At 39.0% G+C, this 18,195-nt stretch overlaps 1 protein-coding gene across 1 annotated transcript; it reads left to right on the forward strand.

Annotated features, from left to right (window-relative positions):
* Positions 1 to 6,532: 6,532 nt before the first annotated feature.
* Positions 6,533 to 8,743, forward strand: THITE_2149277 (uncharacterized protein; the record flags this gene model as incomplete). Its single annotated transcript, XM_003650240.1, has 2 exons — positions 6,533 to 6,969; positions 7,073 to 8,743. 2 exons carry the CDS (start codon positions 6,533 to 6,535, stop codon positions 8,454 to 8,456), a joined length of 1,821 nt encoding a protein of 606 aa, XP_003650288.1. The 3' UTR covers positions 8,457 to 8,743.
* Between the last annotated feature and the right edge of the window lie 9,452 nt (positions 8,744 to 18,195).

The following is an 18,195-nucleotide window of genomic DNA, read 5'->3' on the forward strand; positions in this document are numbered from 1 at the left end:
TAACGATTAAATAGGCGATAGTCAACTATCTATACAATGTACAAGCCTTTCTAGAGTAGGAGATATATTAGGAGGTATACTACCTCCTAAGTAGACTAGTCCTACTTAGAAATCAGCTTATTTATCAGCTTAGTAGCAAAGGAAATAATAGGGTTACAGCTAACGAGCTAGGGTATAATCTTATATAACAGCTCCAAGTAGGATTTGCTCTTTATCTCGCTTTTAGAGTAATACTTAGCAGTGTAGTTGAGTATAGCGTCGACGCTAGTATAAGGGCTAATATCTATATTGGCTAGCTAGCTAAACGAAATAGTATAATTATAGCTATTAAGCTATATATCGTTGTATACGCTATTAAATATATAGTAGCTAGGATTGAAGTTGCGGATAACGATCGGCTCCTTATGTTGTAGGCGAGGGTAATGGAACTAGTATACTAGCTAGTCGGAGAGCTAGCCATTGGGCAACTTGTAGCGCTATATATAGTATACCTTAGTACAGATATACTACTATACTTTGTTGATGACCTAGGACAATATATCGAAGGTAGGCTATTTGTTTTTAAAGAATATAGCCGTTAGGACGTTGGCCTTGCCCTACGCTATAATATAGCCTAGCTATAGGTTGATAGCAGTAATATAATAGCCCTAGCGCTTATAAAAGGCTTGTTGGCCCTCTAGGGTCTATAGCTCTAGCTCCGTAGCGCCGGTACACTAGTATAGGCTATAGTTGTAAGAACTACTATAGGCCTACTACTTGTAGCAATCCCAATAGTCGATAATACCGAATTTGGGCGTTAGTATAAGCTCCTAGAACAGGTTATACCGCTAGAAGAAGTGGTATATAGCGATATATAGGTTGTTATAGAGGTTCTTATATATAATATATACCTACTCCCGATCTAAGGCCTACTTCTATTCGTCGTAGCGTAGTATATACTAGGCTAGGCTATTCTAATGCAAGTCTACTAGGCTAAACGTAATATACAACGTAGGTATACCGAGCGTATATATATACGTATTTAGCTAGTGGCTATAGCTAGTCTAGAAAGTATATATACTACACAAAGTATCTATGTACTTAACAATAGAGTTAAGCAGGCGTTACGCCTTAGGAGCGTTAGATTCGAATGTAAGGCGTAGCTTATTAAAGTCTATATAGTTCTAGTTCGTATACTTTATAAAGTAGAAGCTCTTAGCGTTGACGATACTCTATATCTATATATTGAACGCTATAAACCGGAAGCGAAGATACTATATAAAACGGCTATCCTAGTACTATATAGTATACTAGATATAGTCGTTGTATATAATAGACCTTATCTAGGGGGATATGAACTTAGCCTACCTATAGGGGAAGAGGGTAGGGAACGCCTATAACAGTAATAGCTACAAGCGGTTAAACTTATTTAATAGTGTCTAACAGATATCGCCTATTTCGATATATAGCTATAAAGGTAGCTACTTAAGATGCTATAACAGTTGTTATAAGTATATCTACTTACGTAATTGGTCTAGGTTCGTTTCCTCCGCTACTATATTAGGCACTACGCCCTTATTAATAAGGTATAACTCGTCGTTGGCCTTGTCAACTATATCCTCGATATCTACTAGATCAATATCTTTAATAGGGAACTCGTCAATAATGCTTTCGCTATCTAGTAGCTAGCTTAGCTGCTCCTTGCTTACAACAATGTTATAATAGGTAGAGTAATTCGCTACTAAGAACTCTAGCTATACCTAGATATTAGACTACTTAACGTAAAAGTTGCAGTAGAACTAACGAAGAATATATAGCTATTGGTTGAAGTTGGTAGGTTATAGAATAATAATATTGAGCTTTTAGAGAAGATAGGGGAGCTAGCTATAAACCTTGCTAACATTGTAAAGGAAGTTGACAATATAGCTACGATACTTATACTATTGGCTATAGTATAGGAAGACTTCTATATAAATATATATATAGGCGATTAACTGCTCTTCGATCTATAATAGCTCTAGTAAGCCGTCTAGTATATCGCTAAAATTAAGATCATTCTTAGCTAAGAAGAAGAGTAGCTCCTTAAGGCGCTTTGCTCTATTGTAGGCAATATAGCTAGTATAGACTCTATCCTCGAGCTTTATATCGAACTAGCGCTCCTTATATATAGAGCACTCGAATATAACATCCTTAGCTAGTTTAGCCTTAAACTTTTAGAGTAGGAGGCGATCTTATATCGTTAACGTATCTACCTCTAGATCGCCGTTGAAAGTAGGATCTAGAACTAGCTTAAGCACGGATATAGGCTTAGGTTCAACTAGCTAATTTACCGAGACCGCTCTCGCTATATATAGGACGTAACTATAGTGCACTAGGCTATAGTAGTATACTAGTATCCTACGAGCTAGAATAGGCGTAGCTAGAGAGCTACTACTACTAAATAGATTACTAGATAATATTATTTTTAGTAGAGAACTAAGGCTACTTATAGATATTTACGATACTCGTCTAAGACCTTTAATATATACTAAGCACTGTTGGTATATATCTTGCTTATTGCCCTTAGTGTCGAGGAAGTCGCTTTATAGCTACGTTATACCATAGTGGAAATAGACCTTATACTGTCCTAACAGATCCTGCTACTAGCTAGCATTAGTATAGTAAAAACAGAAGCTAGTAGCGATATTAACGAGTTGTAGGAGGCGCGCTATACTATAAGCGTTGTAAATAATATAACGATCGTCGTCTAGGGCGCCTATAGCTATAGGCAAGGCTAGAATACTGGCTATAGGGCTAGGCGTCATTGGGAGAGGAGTGCCGGCTATTAGAATAGGAGTACTAGCTATTGGAACAAGGGTACTAGCTATTAGAATAGGAATACTAAGTATAAGCGAAGTAGGATCTTCGCTATAGGTATAGTGAACTAGCTCTATAAGCGGCGATATAGGCAAGGGAGCTTTGCTATATCGATAGTAGGCGCGATGATTACGCTTAATGATTATAAGCTAATAGTAGGCCGTGGCCGTAGTAGGCGAATCTTAGGAAGTCTAACCTTAGCGAAGGAAGCGAAGTATATACTATATAACAGATATAGCCTATAAGAGAAAGTTCTAAATACAACGGGGCGTTTATAGCTATAGCTATAGCTATTGTAGAAATAGCTACTAGACGACTAGAGTATATAGGCGGCGATTAAATATAAAACCCCTAGTTACTATATATAGCTATACGTGACGCTTAATAGGCTAGTGTTCCTAACCTAGCTACTAACCGATCGCTATACCAACCTATAGGCCGACCATTGTATATTGATAGCGACTTAGAACGATCTCCGGCGGATACTAGCCAACGATAGGAGGTAGCAGCTAGAGGCCATTAGAGTAAGGAGAGCCTACTACAATAATGGACTCGATGCTATTGGATTAGATAGCTAGGCTAGGCGGAGGCACTGCTAGAGACTTTGGCTATATAGGCTCTAAGTATATAGATCCTAGGTATATAGAACCTAGGTAGGCAAATATCTTATAGACAAGAAAACGGGGTTGATAGCCGCTAATATATAGCTTCTTTAGTAAAGAGAGGTTGGTATTGCTAATAGTACGTTTGCTAGAGATGGTGTTAGAGATAGTGCTAAAGACCTTCGCGATAAAGTTAACTATATAGCTAGAGTAGGCTCTCTAAAATATAGTTAGATTAAGTATTGTAATATAGCAACGACGACTGACCTATATAAGAGTAGTACCTTAGCAATTTATATAATTGATAGTTAGGCTATACTTACTAGCGAACTATATAATAGGAAGCTCTCTCTTGTACTTATTATATTTATAAGTCTCTCTAAGGAGGTTAAGTATATCCGAGGGCGGTTGCTAAGCGTTGTCGCCTAGAGGAGGTGGAGGCGAAGGTATACTGCTAGGTATAATAATCTCTATATTGACCGAGGCTCTATAGAGCGGTTAGCGATACTAATAGAATAGGACGAAGTGCGAGGGCTTGCTTGCCTACGTTGTATATACAATTGAACTAACAGATATTTTAAGATGACTATATAATTGAACTGTCTACGTAGATATTGTCAATTAATATATATATAGCTATAGCGTTGTATTCGAAGTGGGTATAGCGTTATATTCAAAGTAGGTACAACGTTATATTCGAAGTAGATATAGGATTTGAATTTTTTTTTATAGTTTAATGGGCAAGTAGGAGATTTTATATATAATTTGCTAGGCAGTAAGCAACGTAGTAGGCTATACGTATATAACAGCCCTTAGCCTAGGTATATATGACAATCCCCTGCCTAGTCGACAAAAAGGAGCTTAATACTATAGCAATTATTCTAAGATTGTCCGTTGCCTAGCCAACGGTCTTTAACTTTTACCTATTTTCTATATCTAGGAGAGCAAAAGGTTTGGCGCCGCCGCTACTGCGACTACCATCTAGCCCCTTATACTCTAGCCTAAAGGGGAACGTCTATAGGGCAGGTGGTTGTCAGTCGTCTTACCGAAGTAGCTTGCCTATATCTTTATTCCTCTACCCTAACCTTATATATATATATATATATATATATATATATATAGTTAGTATCTTAAATTGAACGCTAGATCCTTAAGCTTTTCGAATTGAATCGACAACCTTCTTAAATTGAATGTAAGATCCTTAAGCCTTTCGAATCGAACCGACGACCTACTAAGGTAGATTAGTAGTATTACAATATCTATCTACAACTATCTACTTCTATCTATTTTCTATAAGTTAGCCACTTTACTGCTAAGCTATCTATATATCTATAGCTATATATCTATAAGTCCTGTTGGACAATCGCTAATTTAGCTTAGAAGCTTATATTCTACTATCTCGATAAGTGTATTTATAGTACTACCGCTATTACTACTGTAGCTAGACCATCGACTATAGTAAGATTACCAACTATAGCCACTAGTAAGTTCGTCTACTGCTTATAAATCCGTCAACTACTATAGCTAGCGAGTTCGTCAACTATATATAGCTTAAACTACTGTACCTAGCTTCGTTAAGCGTATATATAGCTTCGTTAGCTACGTCTAGCTTCGCTAACTGTACTTAGCTTCGTCAACTGTACCTAGCTTAAGTGTATCTATAGTATCGTTAACTATAGTATACTAGGGTTCGCCGACTATACCCGCCTTTGCCGACTATACCTATCTTCGTTAACTATACCCGCCTTCGCTAACTATATCTACTTTCGTTAAACGTATATATAGTATCGTCAACTATACTCGGCTTCTATACCTAGCTTCATCAAATATATATATAGCTTCGTCAACTATAGCGGCTTTGTTAGCCTACTCCTATCGATAGAGCCCGTTAGCTATACCGCTATACTACTATAATGTTAATACTATACTCGATAGCGCCTATTATACCGTATCTTCAAGAGACGTCAAGTGGCCGTTAATGATCCTATATCTCCTATAAGCCGACAACGAAGTGAGTACCTAGATATCACTATTCTATATCGATTTAGGATTGACATTGTAAGGAGATATAGCTAAAAGGGGGAAAGATAGAGAAAAGATCGGGGACATCTCTACCGCTAAGATACGGTATAGCTATGGTATCTAATCGCTATAACGAAAACTCTGGAGGATTTACCTAGTAAATGAACCAAAGCCTCCTTCCTCGCTTCCTCTGTGTATATAGTATATATTCGAAAGGCATCGTCATTGAAGCTTCGCTTTAACAACGGAGCTACACCGCTAGTGACAAGGCACAATGCTGGCGTAACCTGCATTTTTTTTCTCTCTCTCGAGTGAGGAGAGAAAGGACTGGTTTGAGTTTGGTGTGGACGGTGAGCGATTGGAATGTTGTCCGATGCTGGAAAGATGGGAGATGGGGTGATGGAAACTCCGTGAGGGTTGCTTGGGGAGAGAGTTTGCGGCCGGTAGTCTCGTTCTCGGTTATGGTGATAATAGACTTCTGAGTTTGGGGTTACAGCCTGGAATTTTAGTATTTGTGGTTGGGTCTGGAAGGAGCAACGCCCTCTTTATCGCCCTGTTGCCTCGAAGGTGACTGTGGTGGCATTAATCGACAGGCATTAGACAAAAGTGATTCCTGTGGTATGCAGACACCCTCTCCATCTGGCCAGCCTATCACCCGCGCCCACTCTCAAGTTATTCCGAGTTCTGTTCTTCCCTCGACCGGGAGTCCTATAGCGGCAAGCTCCGCAGATTCTCTGCAAAAGGGCATCTCATTGAGCCAAGAACTGGAACTCCTATGCTCCAATCAGCCTCAAATGAAGGTCAGGTTTAACTGCAGCCCAAATGCTAAGCCATTGCAGTTTGATGCATCCCCAAGGCGCCTTTTGGTTGGTGCCTAGGTAGCCAAGAAAGCAAGGATGGATGCCAAGGGTGACACCGGGATGGCTTCGATTTCCTCTGCTCTGCTTTCCACTCCTTCTTTCCACTCCTTTTCACTCAAATTTGTATATCGTATCAAATTTCAATACCTTAATCGATACAGCGTGCCCCCGCTAAGTTGTATATTTCTCCCCAACCCTCGGTTCCTGTCAACCATGTCGGATGACGATCCCAGCGTCGGCTGGCAGGCCAGCCCCGATCGCCGAGGCACGCTCACGCTCCTTACCAGCTGCCTGGTCACCATTTTCGCCTGCACGTGGAGCGTCCAGCACTTGAACTTGCCCGGGCCTAAGGATGGCGCGTGGACCCGTCTCGTCCGGAAATGCAAGTGGATGATCATCACAGTTCTCTTTCCCGAGTTCATCCTCGCCCATGCCATTTTCGAGCTCGCCATGGCCATCGACGACCTTGCCAAGCTCAAGGAACGGGGAGCCGCGATATCGCCTCCCTGGTGGCTCAGACTTGCTCAGGAAAAGCCGGCGAACCTCTTTTCGTCCCTCGCGGGGGTGATGTCCTGCCGCCGACGGAATGCGGCAACTGAGGAGAGTGAAGCAGCCGCGGCTGGCCCGACCCCGTGGACTCTGACGCACTGGTCCGTCAAACCCTGGCCCATTCTCGCCGAAACAGTTCCTTTGCTACCGAGTTGCTCCCGATGTCCCGATAATAGGGAAGGACTAACTCGCATGGTTGAACAGTTACCTGGCCAACATGGGGGGCTTCAGCGTCAAGCTCAGCCCGCAGAAAAACCCGTGCACAGCCCAGTACTCCTTGTCCCCTGCTCCTTTCTCCTGGGAAGACTATAAGCCGAAGACCGCGAGCCAGCTGGCCAAGTTGTGGAGCGAGAACACGGCGCTCAACATTTCCGAGGCCGAGGTGGCGGACAAGAGCAAAACCGACTACCTATCCAAAGCGGTGGCCGTGGTGCAGATAGCGAATCTCGCCGTGTCGGTCGTCGTCCGGAGCGTCCGCCACCTCGCCATCTCCCAGCTCGAGATCGTGACGCTGGCGTTCGCCGTGTGCGGCGTCCTGGCGTACGCAGCGTACTGGTACAAGCCCCAGGGCGTGGAGATCCCGGTCGGCGTCGAGCTGAGATGCAGGGCGACGGAGCTAGAGCAGCTCAGAGCCACGAGTGAGCCGCGGCCTTTCGACCGGTTCTGGGAGGTCGTGACCAACAGATACAGGGTGAAGTTTAACGTCACAGGGATCAGGGTCCTAGGTCTCGACAGCGTGGCTGGGGACTGGGATCGGGTGCCGAACGACAACCTGCCGCGGATGGCCAACCAGACGCATTCGGCCCTGTTTGTGCTTACGTTCTTGACCGTGAGCTTTGGAGCAATCCATCTGGCGGCATGGAATTTCTCGTTCCCCAGCCGCGTGGAGCAAATTCTGTGGAGGGTGTCCACGATCGTGGCGATGGTGGTGCCGCCACTGGCACTGCTGGCACTGCCGCTCGTCCAGCTGCACCGGCGCTGGGGCGATCCTCAGAACTTCATAGAAGGGCTTCGAAGAGCCCTGGAGGCCTTAGTGTTCGCATTGAGGAACCCCTCCCAGGATGACGACCTCAGAGTACCCTTCTGGAAGCAAGCGGCGGATCTAGCACAGTACCGTGCAGAACTGGCTGAGCAGGCTCTCCAGGCTCTCCGGCGCCTCCCAGTCGGATGGGAGATGGAGCAAGGGCCATCAATGCAGGTTCCCTACAAGGATGTCTTCGAACCGCTTGAAACCGGTATGATCTTGTGCACCGGACTGGCCTACGTGGCATGGGACAGCCGTGTTTGCGGGACGGGGCCCCTGAGGGCGCTGCATCTGCCCAAGCAGTTCGACTCACAACTGACTTACCTCGCTGAGATCCTGCTGGGTGCTGCGCCCAAGAAAATCCGGGACGACGCCGTCACAGGTGTTTACCCACGCCGGCCCTTGATCCCGCCATGGGTGAACATGGGCATCATCTATGTCACGGGCCTCGTCTACTGCATGGCGAGGCTCAGCATCATCGCGCTCGCCTTCTCGTGTCTGCGGTCGATGCCCAACTCGGTTTATGTCGACACGTGGACGAAGAACATACCCAGCTTTCAGTGATGCCCTCGCCGTCGCCCTGAGGCAACTTCCGGGAGAATGTGAGTTCCATCTCAAAGATGGACCGAATCTTTGACACCCTGTGCTGAACTAGTGAGAATGTACACTACACTCTGTACGAGAAGAAGGATTGGAAAAAGCAAGGTGTCATACCCGGGCCATCTGCGGCCCCGGCCCAGCGCCCCGGGCCGGCATACCGAGATTAGGCACCACCAGGCCGGGCGCCCAACTGCGGCCCAACCTGCGCCCTCTCCTCTGCAGTCTTCCACAATCCCTACAATATCTTCAACACCACGATTGAACGCATCTTCAGTGGCATTCCCGCATCGCGATAAGTTAGCTTCAATCCAGTTGAGCCTGCGCAGTGGTTCCAACAGCACGAGAAGAAGGCCTGGAGAGAGGAAGGACGTCCTGATCCAGCTGTCTGTTGGGTGCACTTCTGAGCCTGACTGTTTGCATTGGCTGTATTGGAAGGTCAAAACTGCGTGACAACTCAAGATTGTCTCCTGGGCGCGGGGGAGGCGTCCCAAACCCCCAGCAGACTGGAGCCGCACCGGCTGGCTAGACCTCCATCATGCAGAAGAATCTGTATTTTTGCGACTTCTTTAAAATGACAAACCTGATTGTTTAGAATGACAAACCCGAGGGGCGGCCCGTACGTCCACCACCAAAATCTTCCAGCGCGTATCACCATACACGCTTAGCTAATACGTCGCAGAGCTCAATGCAGCCTCTTATCGATAAGATAGCTCCACGTGACTTACAGCTTTGCACTTGATAGGGCAAGCGGTCAGGAAAGGCAGTATTCAGCACTTTGTTTCATTTACCGTGCTATGCAAGGGCTAATTCTACTGCAATTTTAAGCTTTTCAGCTAGTTCTGCGTTTTCTGCCAAATCTGCATCTTCCAGCCTCTTCAAGAACGCTAGCAACATCGTCGACTTGCAGCGATTCTTGTGGCAACGCATTGCTCGGGCGTGTGGGTGACTTGCGCTAGAAGATTTTGGTGGTTGGCGCACAGGCCGCCACTTGGGCTTGTCATTCTAAAGAATCAGGTTTGTCATTTTAAAGAAGTCGGTATTTTTAGGGCTTTGTTCCGCTCACCCCGCCCAGAGGTCGTCGTTAAAGAGGTCCCGCCAAGACTAATTTCCAGCCCCTATCAACGCCACCCCCCCACCACAACTCGAAGTACTATAGCAGTACCGGCAAGGGGTCTTCGCGTATATTCTAGGGTACAACGCGCTTAAAGGTAGATAACAGCGCGCTTACGCTATAGGCCAGCTACAAGCTATCACTATGTCTATACTATATTAGTTAAGTCTATATAGTAGGTAATATAACCTACCTCAGAGCTACTACCATCTTACTATATAAGAATAGGTCATATATTGAATTAGAGTGATAGACTACCTAGATATAGGGACCTAGTTTTTCTATTCGTTTCGATATATCGTATTCGTTGCTAGGGGGTCTAGCCCTCTAATTATATATATTTAAGTGGGCTAAGCCTATCTTCTTCATCATCAAGGAAGGTATTAAGCAGTTGTCAATATACGTTCGTTGACACTACATTGGTGGTCCTCCTTTTTTAAGGAAGGCTATTAAGCCTTTCCTTTCGTTGTTCTACCTCTATCTAGACGATAGGTATTCGAGCTATTGAGCTCTAACTATATTCTTGTTGTCTCTTATCTTTTTATTATATCCTACTAGACGTACTTGAGCTATATATTTTCCTTTTAGAAGACATCCTTCCTACTACTCGATATATACTATCTTTATTCGTTTAGAGGGACACTATATTCCTTTAGGAGCTATCTCGTATACTTAGTCCTAGGTATAGTAGGGTAGGTTAGTATAGAGGTTTTATACTATTTTAAATAGAGGCTTAATTAGGGAGGAGCTTAGCTTTATATCTAAACGGGATAGTATAGACTATAAAGTCTTCTAAAATCGTAGAACTATATAATGCTATATTAATAGCTATATAACAATAGTATAGTCGACCTATTGAGGCTCCGATATACTGATACTAGTATCTCTAAGAGGTATAGAAACCTATTGAGGCGTATATGTTCTAGGGGTCTATTGAGACCTTGTCCTAGAAGACCTTCCTTTGCCTAGATAGTATAGAGTATTAAAAAGATATTTCGTTATCTCTAACACTTTAAAGACCTATTAAAGCTTCGTTATTATCAATGTAGTGGTCGTAAAATGCTAATCTAATCGAAAGACGATAGTTCTATCTTTCTAAGTAGAGATAAAGGTAGAATTTTCATTGATTATTATTTTCTTCTCTAGTCTAGCTAAACTAGTTATAAAAGTAGTTAAGTGTAGTAGCTACTTATAAGCTTCTAAGCTCAAGGCTATATTTTATAATATTTAGCTCCTTTTAATAGTATATCTAGCACTATTTTATATTAGATATAAGGTCTTAGTATAGACTTTTACTTTTCTTTTTAAGAGTTATACTCTTATTGCTATTACGTTAGTTAGGTTTAGTATATTAGTTGCTAAGGGTATTTAAGTAATTTATAAGGAACCTATAGTTATTTTTTAGGGCATTTAGACTATATATTCTAAGGGAACCTAGCTTTTTAAGAGGTTTTCTTCCTTTAGATAGACGTTAAAGGAGTCGATATTCCTATAAAAGTATATATATTAGTCTTTTTATAGTCTATTAATATAGTCGTTGCCTTTTTTAAAGACGATAGTTAAGCGTTTAATAATTAGACTTTAGCAATATATATATATACTATCTATAGAAGCTTTAGAAATCCCATTGACCTCTATAATATTATTAATCTTAACACCAACCTCTAAAGGAGAGTCTAAGGACGTATTTGTCTTATAGCCTTTCTAAGGTATACTAAACGAAGAAGACTTAGCTAAAGTAGCGTAGATACCCCTTTCGTCTTTACTAAATACCTTTACTCTGCCTATCTATATAGAGGTATCTATAGTAATACCTTCTAGTCTCTTTGAATCTAAAGCTTTAAAGAAGATAACTAAGTACGTTCTTGCTACTATGCTTAGTATAACCTTTCTAACCTTAGCGAAGGCTAGCCTATAGGGCTACTTCTCTAGTTAGAATGCTATATAATAGATTAAGACCTTTAAGGAGATATATAAGGCTTATTAGGTCACTAATAATAAGACCTATATATACCTATTTAAGCTTTAGTATAATACTATAATCTAGTCTATTATCTATTATTAGGAGAAAAAGGACTAAAAGACCTAGGTAGCTTTTAAAACTAAGTTCCTAAAGCGTTAGAAAGGCGATAATCCTAAATAGTATAGTAATAGAGATTACCTTTATAATCTAATCAAAAGGAGATACTAGCTAGTCAATAAGGTTATCTACAACTACTTTAAGTTGATCGACTATATATACGTTGTCGCCCTTACTAAAGTTTATAAAGAGCTATAGTATATAATCATTCTAACTATATAGTATATATTCGATTAACGGATTTAGGTAGCTTTTAAGGACCGCTAGCGTACTTAGAAGAAGGACAATAAGGACTCTATCTATATTATAAAATGGATAGACTTCCTTAAGTTTGTTTAGGATACTTTTTAGAAAGGTCTTAATATAGGAGACCTCTTTCTTAAGACTTATAAATATAAGATTAATCTATAGAAGTACTACTCACCTCTAGCTACGCCTATTATTAAGACGACTCTTAAGCTATAGAAGTAGGAAGAGAAAGAGCTAAAGAAAACTCTTATATCTACGCTCAACGATATCGACGATCTAGCTAATTAGCTTTAACGTCTATATATCTAGAAGTAGAAGATCGCTAAGCAGTTTAAATGGAAGATCGAGGCCCTCCGTTTATATAGAATCGATCCTACGTTTAACGAGATTAAGGTTCTTTAGATATATTTCTAATAGTGGAGCCGCTTATAGGAGAGATACGTTGGCTTTGTTATTAGCCTATATATTAATAGTTATCTTCCTAGCTATAGTAGACCTATAAGCTTTAGCTATTGTTACTATTGTAGTAACTTTGATTATATAGTCTTCGAGTATATAGAAGCTATAAAAGCTATAGCTATAGGTCTAATATATTGTAAAGGTATAGACTACTGCCTTAGCAACAGAAGTAAGAAGGGCTATATATTAGCTAAGACGATTACCTTTATAAAGGTAGATGTTAATAGTATATAAGAGGTTAGTAAGATTAGCTAGCTCGTCCTTATATATATAGCCTGTTGCCTATAGTATAATAGCTACTTTGTATACTAAGTATATTACTATAAGTATAAGCGTCTAAATGGCCGCCTATTTAAGTTAGATATATCTCTAGTGCTAAACAAGTACTACCTCTAGTAGCCTAAGCTATATTAAGAGCCTACGACCGTCTAGACAATAATCAATCGTCTTATATATAAAGGGGAGCTTAAGCTTACCTTCGCCTTCTATTATATAGCGTCTAATTAGTTGTCGTTTTATATAGTTTCGATAGAAGGAGGTTATATCTTAACTTAGAAGGTTATTCTATAGCCTATACTAAAGGCTAACGAATTTCGTTGACTACTTCTTCCTCTTTTTGACTAGACTAAGGAGGAAGCTAACGAGGAAGTAGAGACTATAGTTTAGAGTATACTATTTACTAAGTGTCAATTCGCTAAAGATAAGAGGGAAGACAATACCTAGATAGGCGATATGCCTATATCTTCTACTAAGCTTCTTTGCTAAATTATCTTAAAGAACCTAGTTGTAGCGAATTATATAAAGAAAGAGGAGCTATAGTCTAAGCTATCTATACTAAAGGTTGCTATATTGCCTTTATATATAAAGGATATAATCTATACGACAATAAAGGCGAAGACTAGTCTAACCTTTAACGACTTAGTCCGCATTTTACCTAAGTATAAGGATACTTTAATTATATATTTATAGGGTATTTTCGCCAATATCGAGGTCATTGACTATAAGGGGTCTAGTGTTCTTAAGCCTAATAGGCTATCTACTGTACTAAAAGATATAGGGGTCTATATATAGGCTCTATATACCAATGTAAATATACTTAATAGTCCTCGCTCTAGCTAGACTAAGATGGTTTTAGCGATCTTCGGAGTTACTAAGGACAGTGTATAGGGTATCTATATAGGAAGTCTCTAGGAACGTTAGATTTATAAAGGTCTACCTAGCGATATTAACGACTATATCTATACTCTACTCTAGAAGTCTATCTCGATACTTTTAATCTCGTAGTATATAGAACTTAGTATAATAATAAGAGTATAGTCGCTTCCTACTTTATATATCTAGTTTAAGAAAGGTTATTATAATAAGTATCTTGCCTTAATCGACTCTAGTTTAGAGTATAACTATATCTTAATAAGCGTTGTCAAGAAGTATTTACTACTATACTAGCTTACTAAGGTTATTTCAAAGGGCCTTTATAGCTTAGTACTATTCTTTAGAGAGACCTAGGTTACTCTTTACCTAGGTAGAGTTAGTATCAACCTTTATTTCTTTGTAATTAAGGATATTGCTAATAGGTATAAAGCAATTCTTAGTATACTATTTATCAAAGATACTGCTTTGACTTTTAATATTATAATAGTAATCTAATTACTATTAATTTACTTATAAAGGGAAAGATAGTCTAGGTATACATTGTCTCTAAGAAAATTACCTAATAGAATCGCCTACTATCTTTAATATAACTAGCTATTTAGAAGCAATTCTAGGGATTAATAAAAAGTCCTAAAAGGATCTTTAACTAGGTAGAGATAGAAGAAGGCGAGACTACCCTTAGTTTCCTTAACGATAATGTAGGTAAAGCGGTTTTTTATTTCGTTTTATAGAAGTCCTATATACTACTCCTTAATACTCTTTTTCACGTTATACGTTCTTATTCTTTATCTTCTCTATTTAGATAGACAAAGATCAAATTGTTATCCTATTTAAAAGGGAAGAGGGGGACCTTAGTTAGAAACCCCTTTTCTAATTAGAGACTAAAGTAGAAATTTGAGTATAAGGTTAGATATACTTTAAAGACGTTTATACTTTAGAAGAATATTATAAATAAAGTTTAGCTAATTGATTTAGTATTATTAGATAGCTCTACGCTAGAGGGAGACCTATTATAGTAAGAGAAGCGGTTTATAAAGACCGAGATAAAGATATAGTTTAAAAAGGAATAGGACGATTTTATAGTCCTTTGTTTCTCGAATTTTAAGCTAGGCTTAAAGCTTACTAAAGAACGTCTTTAAACAATGTTCGCTACTATAGATAGATTCTTTAATAAGCTAAAAAAGGAGATATTTATTAAGATTTTATAAAACTAGGAAGCTACGTTTATATAGGATTTTATTGAGTATAGGCGTATCTATAAGAATATTGTCCTACCCTAGTATATTAAGACTATTCTATATAAGGCTTGGCAAAGTAAGTCTATTTCGATTCTAAAGCCGCTAATATAGAAGGTTGTTAATCTACTTAGAGAGAGATAAATATATAGGATTATCGAGTATAGCTATATAAGCTACTATAATAACTAGTTCTTCGTTTTTAAAAAGGACAATGGATTATAGCTTATCAATAATATTTAAAAGGCTAATGCTATAACGATCTATAATACTTTTATCCCGCCTACTATAGAGGAATTTAGTAAGGACTTTAGTAGCTATAAGCTAATGTCTCTCCTAGATCTTTTCTCTAGTTACAACTAGGTTAATCTTAATAAGCGGAGCTACGATTTAACAACCTTTTCAACGCTAATCGGTCTCTTCTATATATATACATTGTTGATAGGAGGTACAAATTCCATTGTCTAGTTCTAGCAAGCTATAACGACGATCTTTAGTAACTTTATCTTAGATGTCTATCGAGTCTACCTAGACGATATTATAATAAAAGGTCTTTAATCTAATTATAATAGCTATCTAGATAGAAGGGAATATTGCAAATTTATTATTAAGTATTTTAAGAATATTGATATAGTATTGCTTAATATAGAGCTAGTAAGTACGACTATTACTATAGTAAAGTCGAAGTAGGCGTAGCTAAAAGCGGTCCTATTTAGTTATCTTTATATATCTAATAGGCATCTTTCTAAAGAGGCGAAGGTGATTAAGATAAGGGAGTAGAAGATCTATTCTAACGTTAAAGAGATATATACCTTTGTTAGAATAGTCGAATACTACTAGATTTAGATTAAAGGCTTTGTAATTATCGTAATCCCTCTTTACGCCCTAATGAAGAAGGACGCTAAGTAGACTTAGGGGCCTACTAAGTAGAAGGCGATAGACAAGCTAAAGGAGAAAATTACTACTTTAGCGACATAGAGCTTAGAATCTTAGCTATATACTTAGTGGTATTTAGGTAGGCCTAGATCTTTGACTAGAGCAAGAAGGGACTAATCGTGTTATACGCAGATGGTGCTCAGTGACTATCTAGCAGTAAACGTATAAGGGTGAGAAAGATCAATGCCTCTTAGCCTTGTTAGCTAATAAGGTGGTACTCTTGAACACTAGTATATATTATAAAAGTATATTGATATAGTCTATCTTTCTACGAAGGGGTTCTAAGTGAGGTTCCCTTTTTTTAAGGGAACGCTTATCACCCCTAACTATAGTATAGTTATAGGTACCCTTGCTATAGTTACGTATAACAAGTGCCTAGGGACAAGAAAAAAAGATAGCGTCTTTGCTATTATTATAGAACTTAATATAGGATAAAGGAGTATATAGAAAGAGAAGAAAACTAATCTATATTATACTCTATATAGGATTTCTATATCTATTATCCTAGTCTATAGCAAAGTCCTCTATTACAATACGTTCGTTCATTTGTTCTACTTATCGAGATTGACTATACTATCACTAGTATAAGGGTCGTCTCTTTCAGCCTTAGATACCTTTATTACCGCTTTATATTCAATAGAAGTAGGCGCCTTTTTAAGTTTCTTAGAAGGACGTATCAACGTCTTTTACACCTTGTCGTTAATAGTTACTTTACATTAGCGCTTAGTGACAATGACTTTAGCCGTTTTAGCTCTCGACGTTAAATAGGTACTTTTATTGCACTAGCTTTATAGCGTTTTAGCTAGCGTCGTCGGTACAATTGGCGGTACGGCTTTGGCGATAGGTACCTTAGTAGGTATTCTCTAAGCAAGTGGCTATATAGTCTTAGTAGAGTATATAGTTGTTACAATTACGGTATAGCTGACCTTAGGCGCTATCTCTTAGCGTTCAACAGTTTAGATAGCTATAGTAGCCTACTTTGCAACGTCTATCTTTATAGCAGATAAATCTACTATAGTAGTTCGGGACTCGATAGCTGAAAGGCAGTGCTTAATATCTTATATATACTACGCTAGTCCTATATAAACTTTGTTATATATATTCACTGCTATTTAGATAGCGATATCAATCTCCTTTTAGAGTATATTATCTATATAATGGAGTTCTATTATAGTTTTATTATAAGCTAGTTATATATTGCTAATTCTCCCTATCTAGTGAAAATATATATTGTCTAGGTCGCCCTAGAAGGTAAGGCTATTAGGGTCTAGGTTATTAGCTTTACTATTTACTTCTAATATACTGATAAGCTTTGCTAATTTTACTATAGTTTTTTCGACTTCTTTAATATAGACTTAGTACTTCTAGGCGAATTAGAGTAGATCCTTAGTTAATGTTTATACCGCTTTTATATCCGCTTATAGAGATTTGATAGCGTTATTGTTCGTAGTAACTATATAGCTAGCACTGCTTGTTATATCTATAGCTCGAGCGTTGTTGTAGTAGATAAGTCCGAGCTCTATCAATATTATATTTATAGAAGGGTTATCCTCGCCTTTGGGCGAGACGTAATATAATATAAGGATTTTAATCGCTATTAGTATATAGCTCGCTATAATTATACTTGTCTCTTAGAACTCTTTAAAAGCTGTTTTAATTATGCCTTTAATCCTTTAGATATATAGGTTATATATAAAACTAGCGAGCTTATTACTGAAATCCTTCTTTGGGACTATATAGTGAAACCTAGCGAATTATATCGCTAGCTTAGCTATATACTTATTATTGTAACCGAAATCTATATATATATAAGCAAGCGCTTCGCTTATAGTAGTAATATACTTGTTTATAGCTTTAGTTAGGTACTAAGAGTACCTATATAATATATAGGTTTCCTAAAGCTCTAGGATATAGTATAGTTTAGTCGCTATATCCTCCTTATCACTGGTATAATCGATACTATTGTCGTCGAAGACGTCTAGGTTGTTGTTAGTTATAGTAGCCTCGTCTTCTAATACAATATATAGAGCTTACTAGACTTCCTAGCGCTATACGCTAATAGAGGTAACGTTGCTAGTTTCTAGATATTTAATCTCTAGTGTATATTATAGGGGCTATTCCCCTTCTATATACTTATAAGTTAGGAGAGTTCTTAAGTACTCTTATACTATATCATTGTCTAGCGCTTTATTATAGTCCTTATAGATTTCCTATTTATCGTCGAAGACTATAATAGGGCCTAAGGTAGTAGCCTACTACTATTCCTTATAGACAGTCTCTAAGCTATTCTAAATTACTCTAGCTATATTAGCTTCTTTAATAGCTATTATCTTATTATCTTATATAGTTCTAAAAGCAATGTTCTTAGTTGTAGCTTAATAGGACGTATATACTTTTATAGCGTATAAGGGAACATTGGGTATATCGTTAGCTCTTTTTACACCTCCTGCTTACTTGGCGGTAAAATAGGCGTTTTCCCTC

This window comes from Thermothielavioides terrestris, chromosome 1, assembly GCF_000226115.1.
Source record: "Thermothielavioides terrestris NRRL 8126 chromosome 1, complete sequence".
NCBI classification, from domain to species: domain Eukaryota; kingdom Fungi; phylum Ascomycota; class Sordariomycetes; order Sordariales; family Chaetomiaceae; genus Thermothielavioides; species Thermothielavioides terrestris.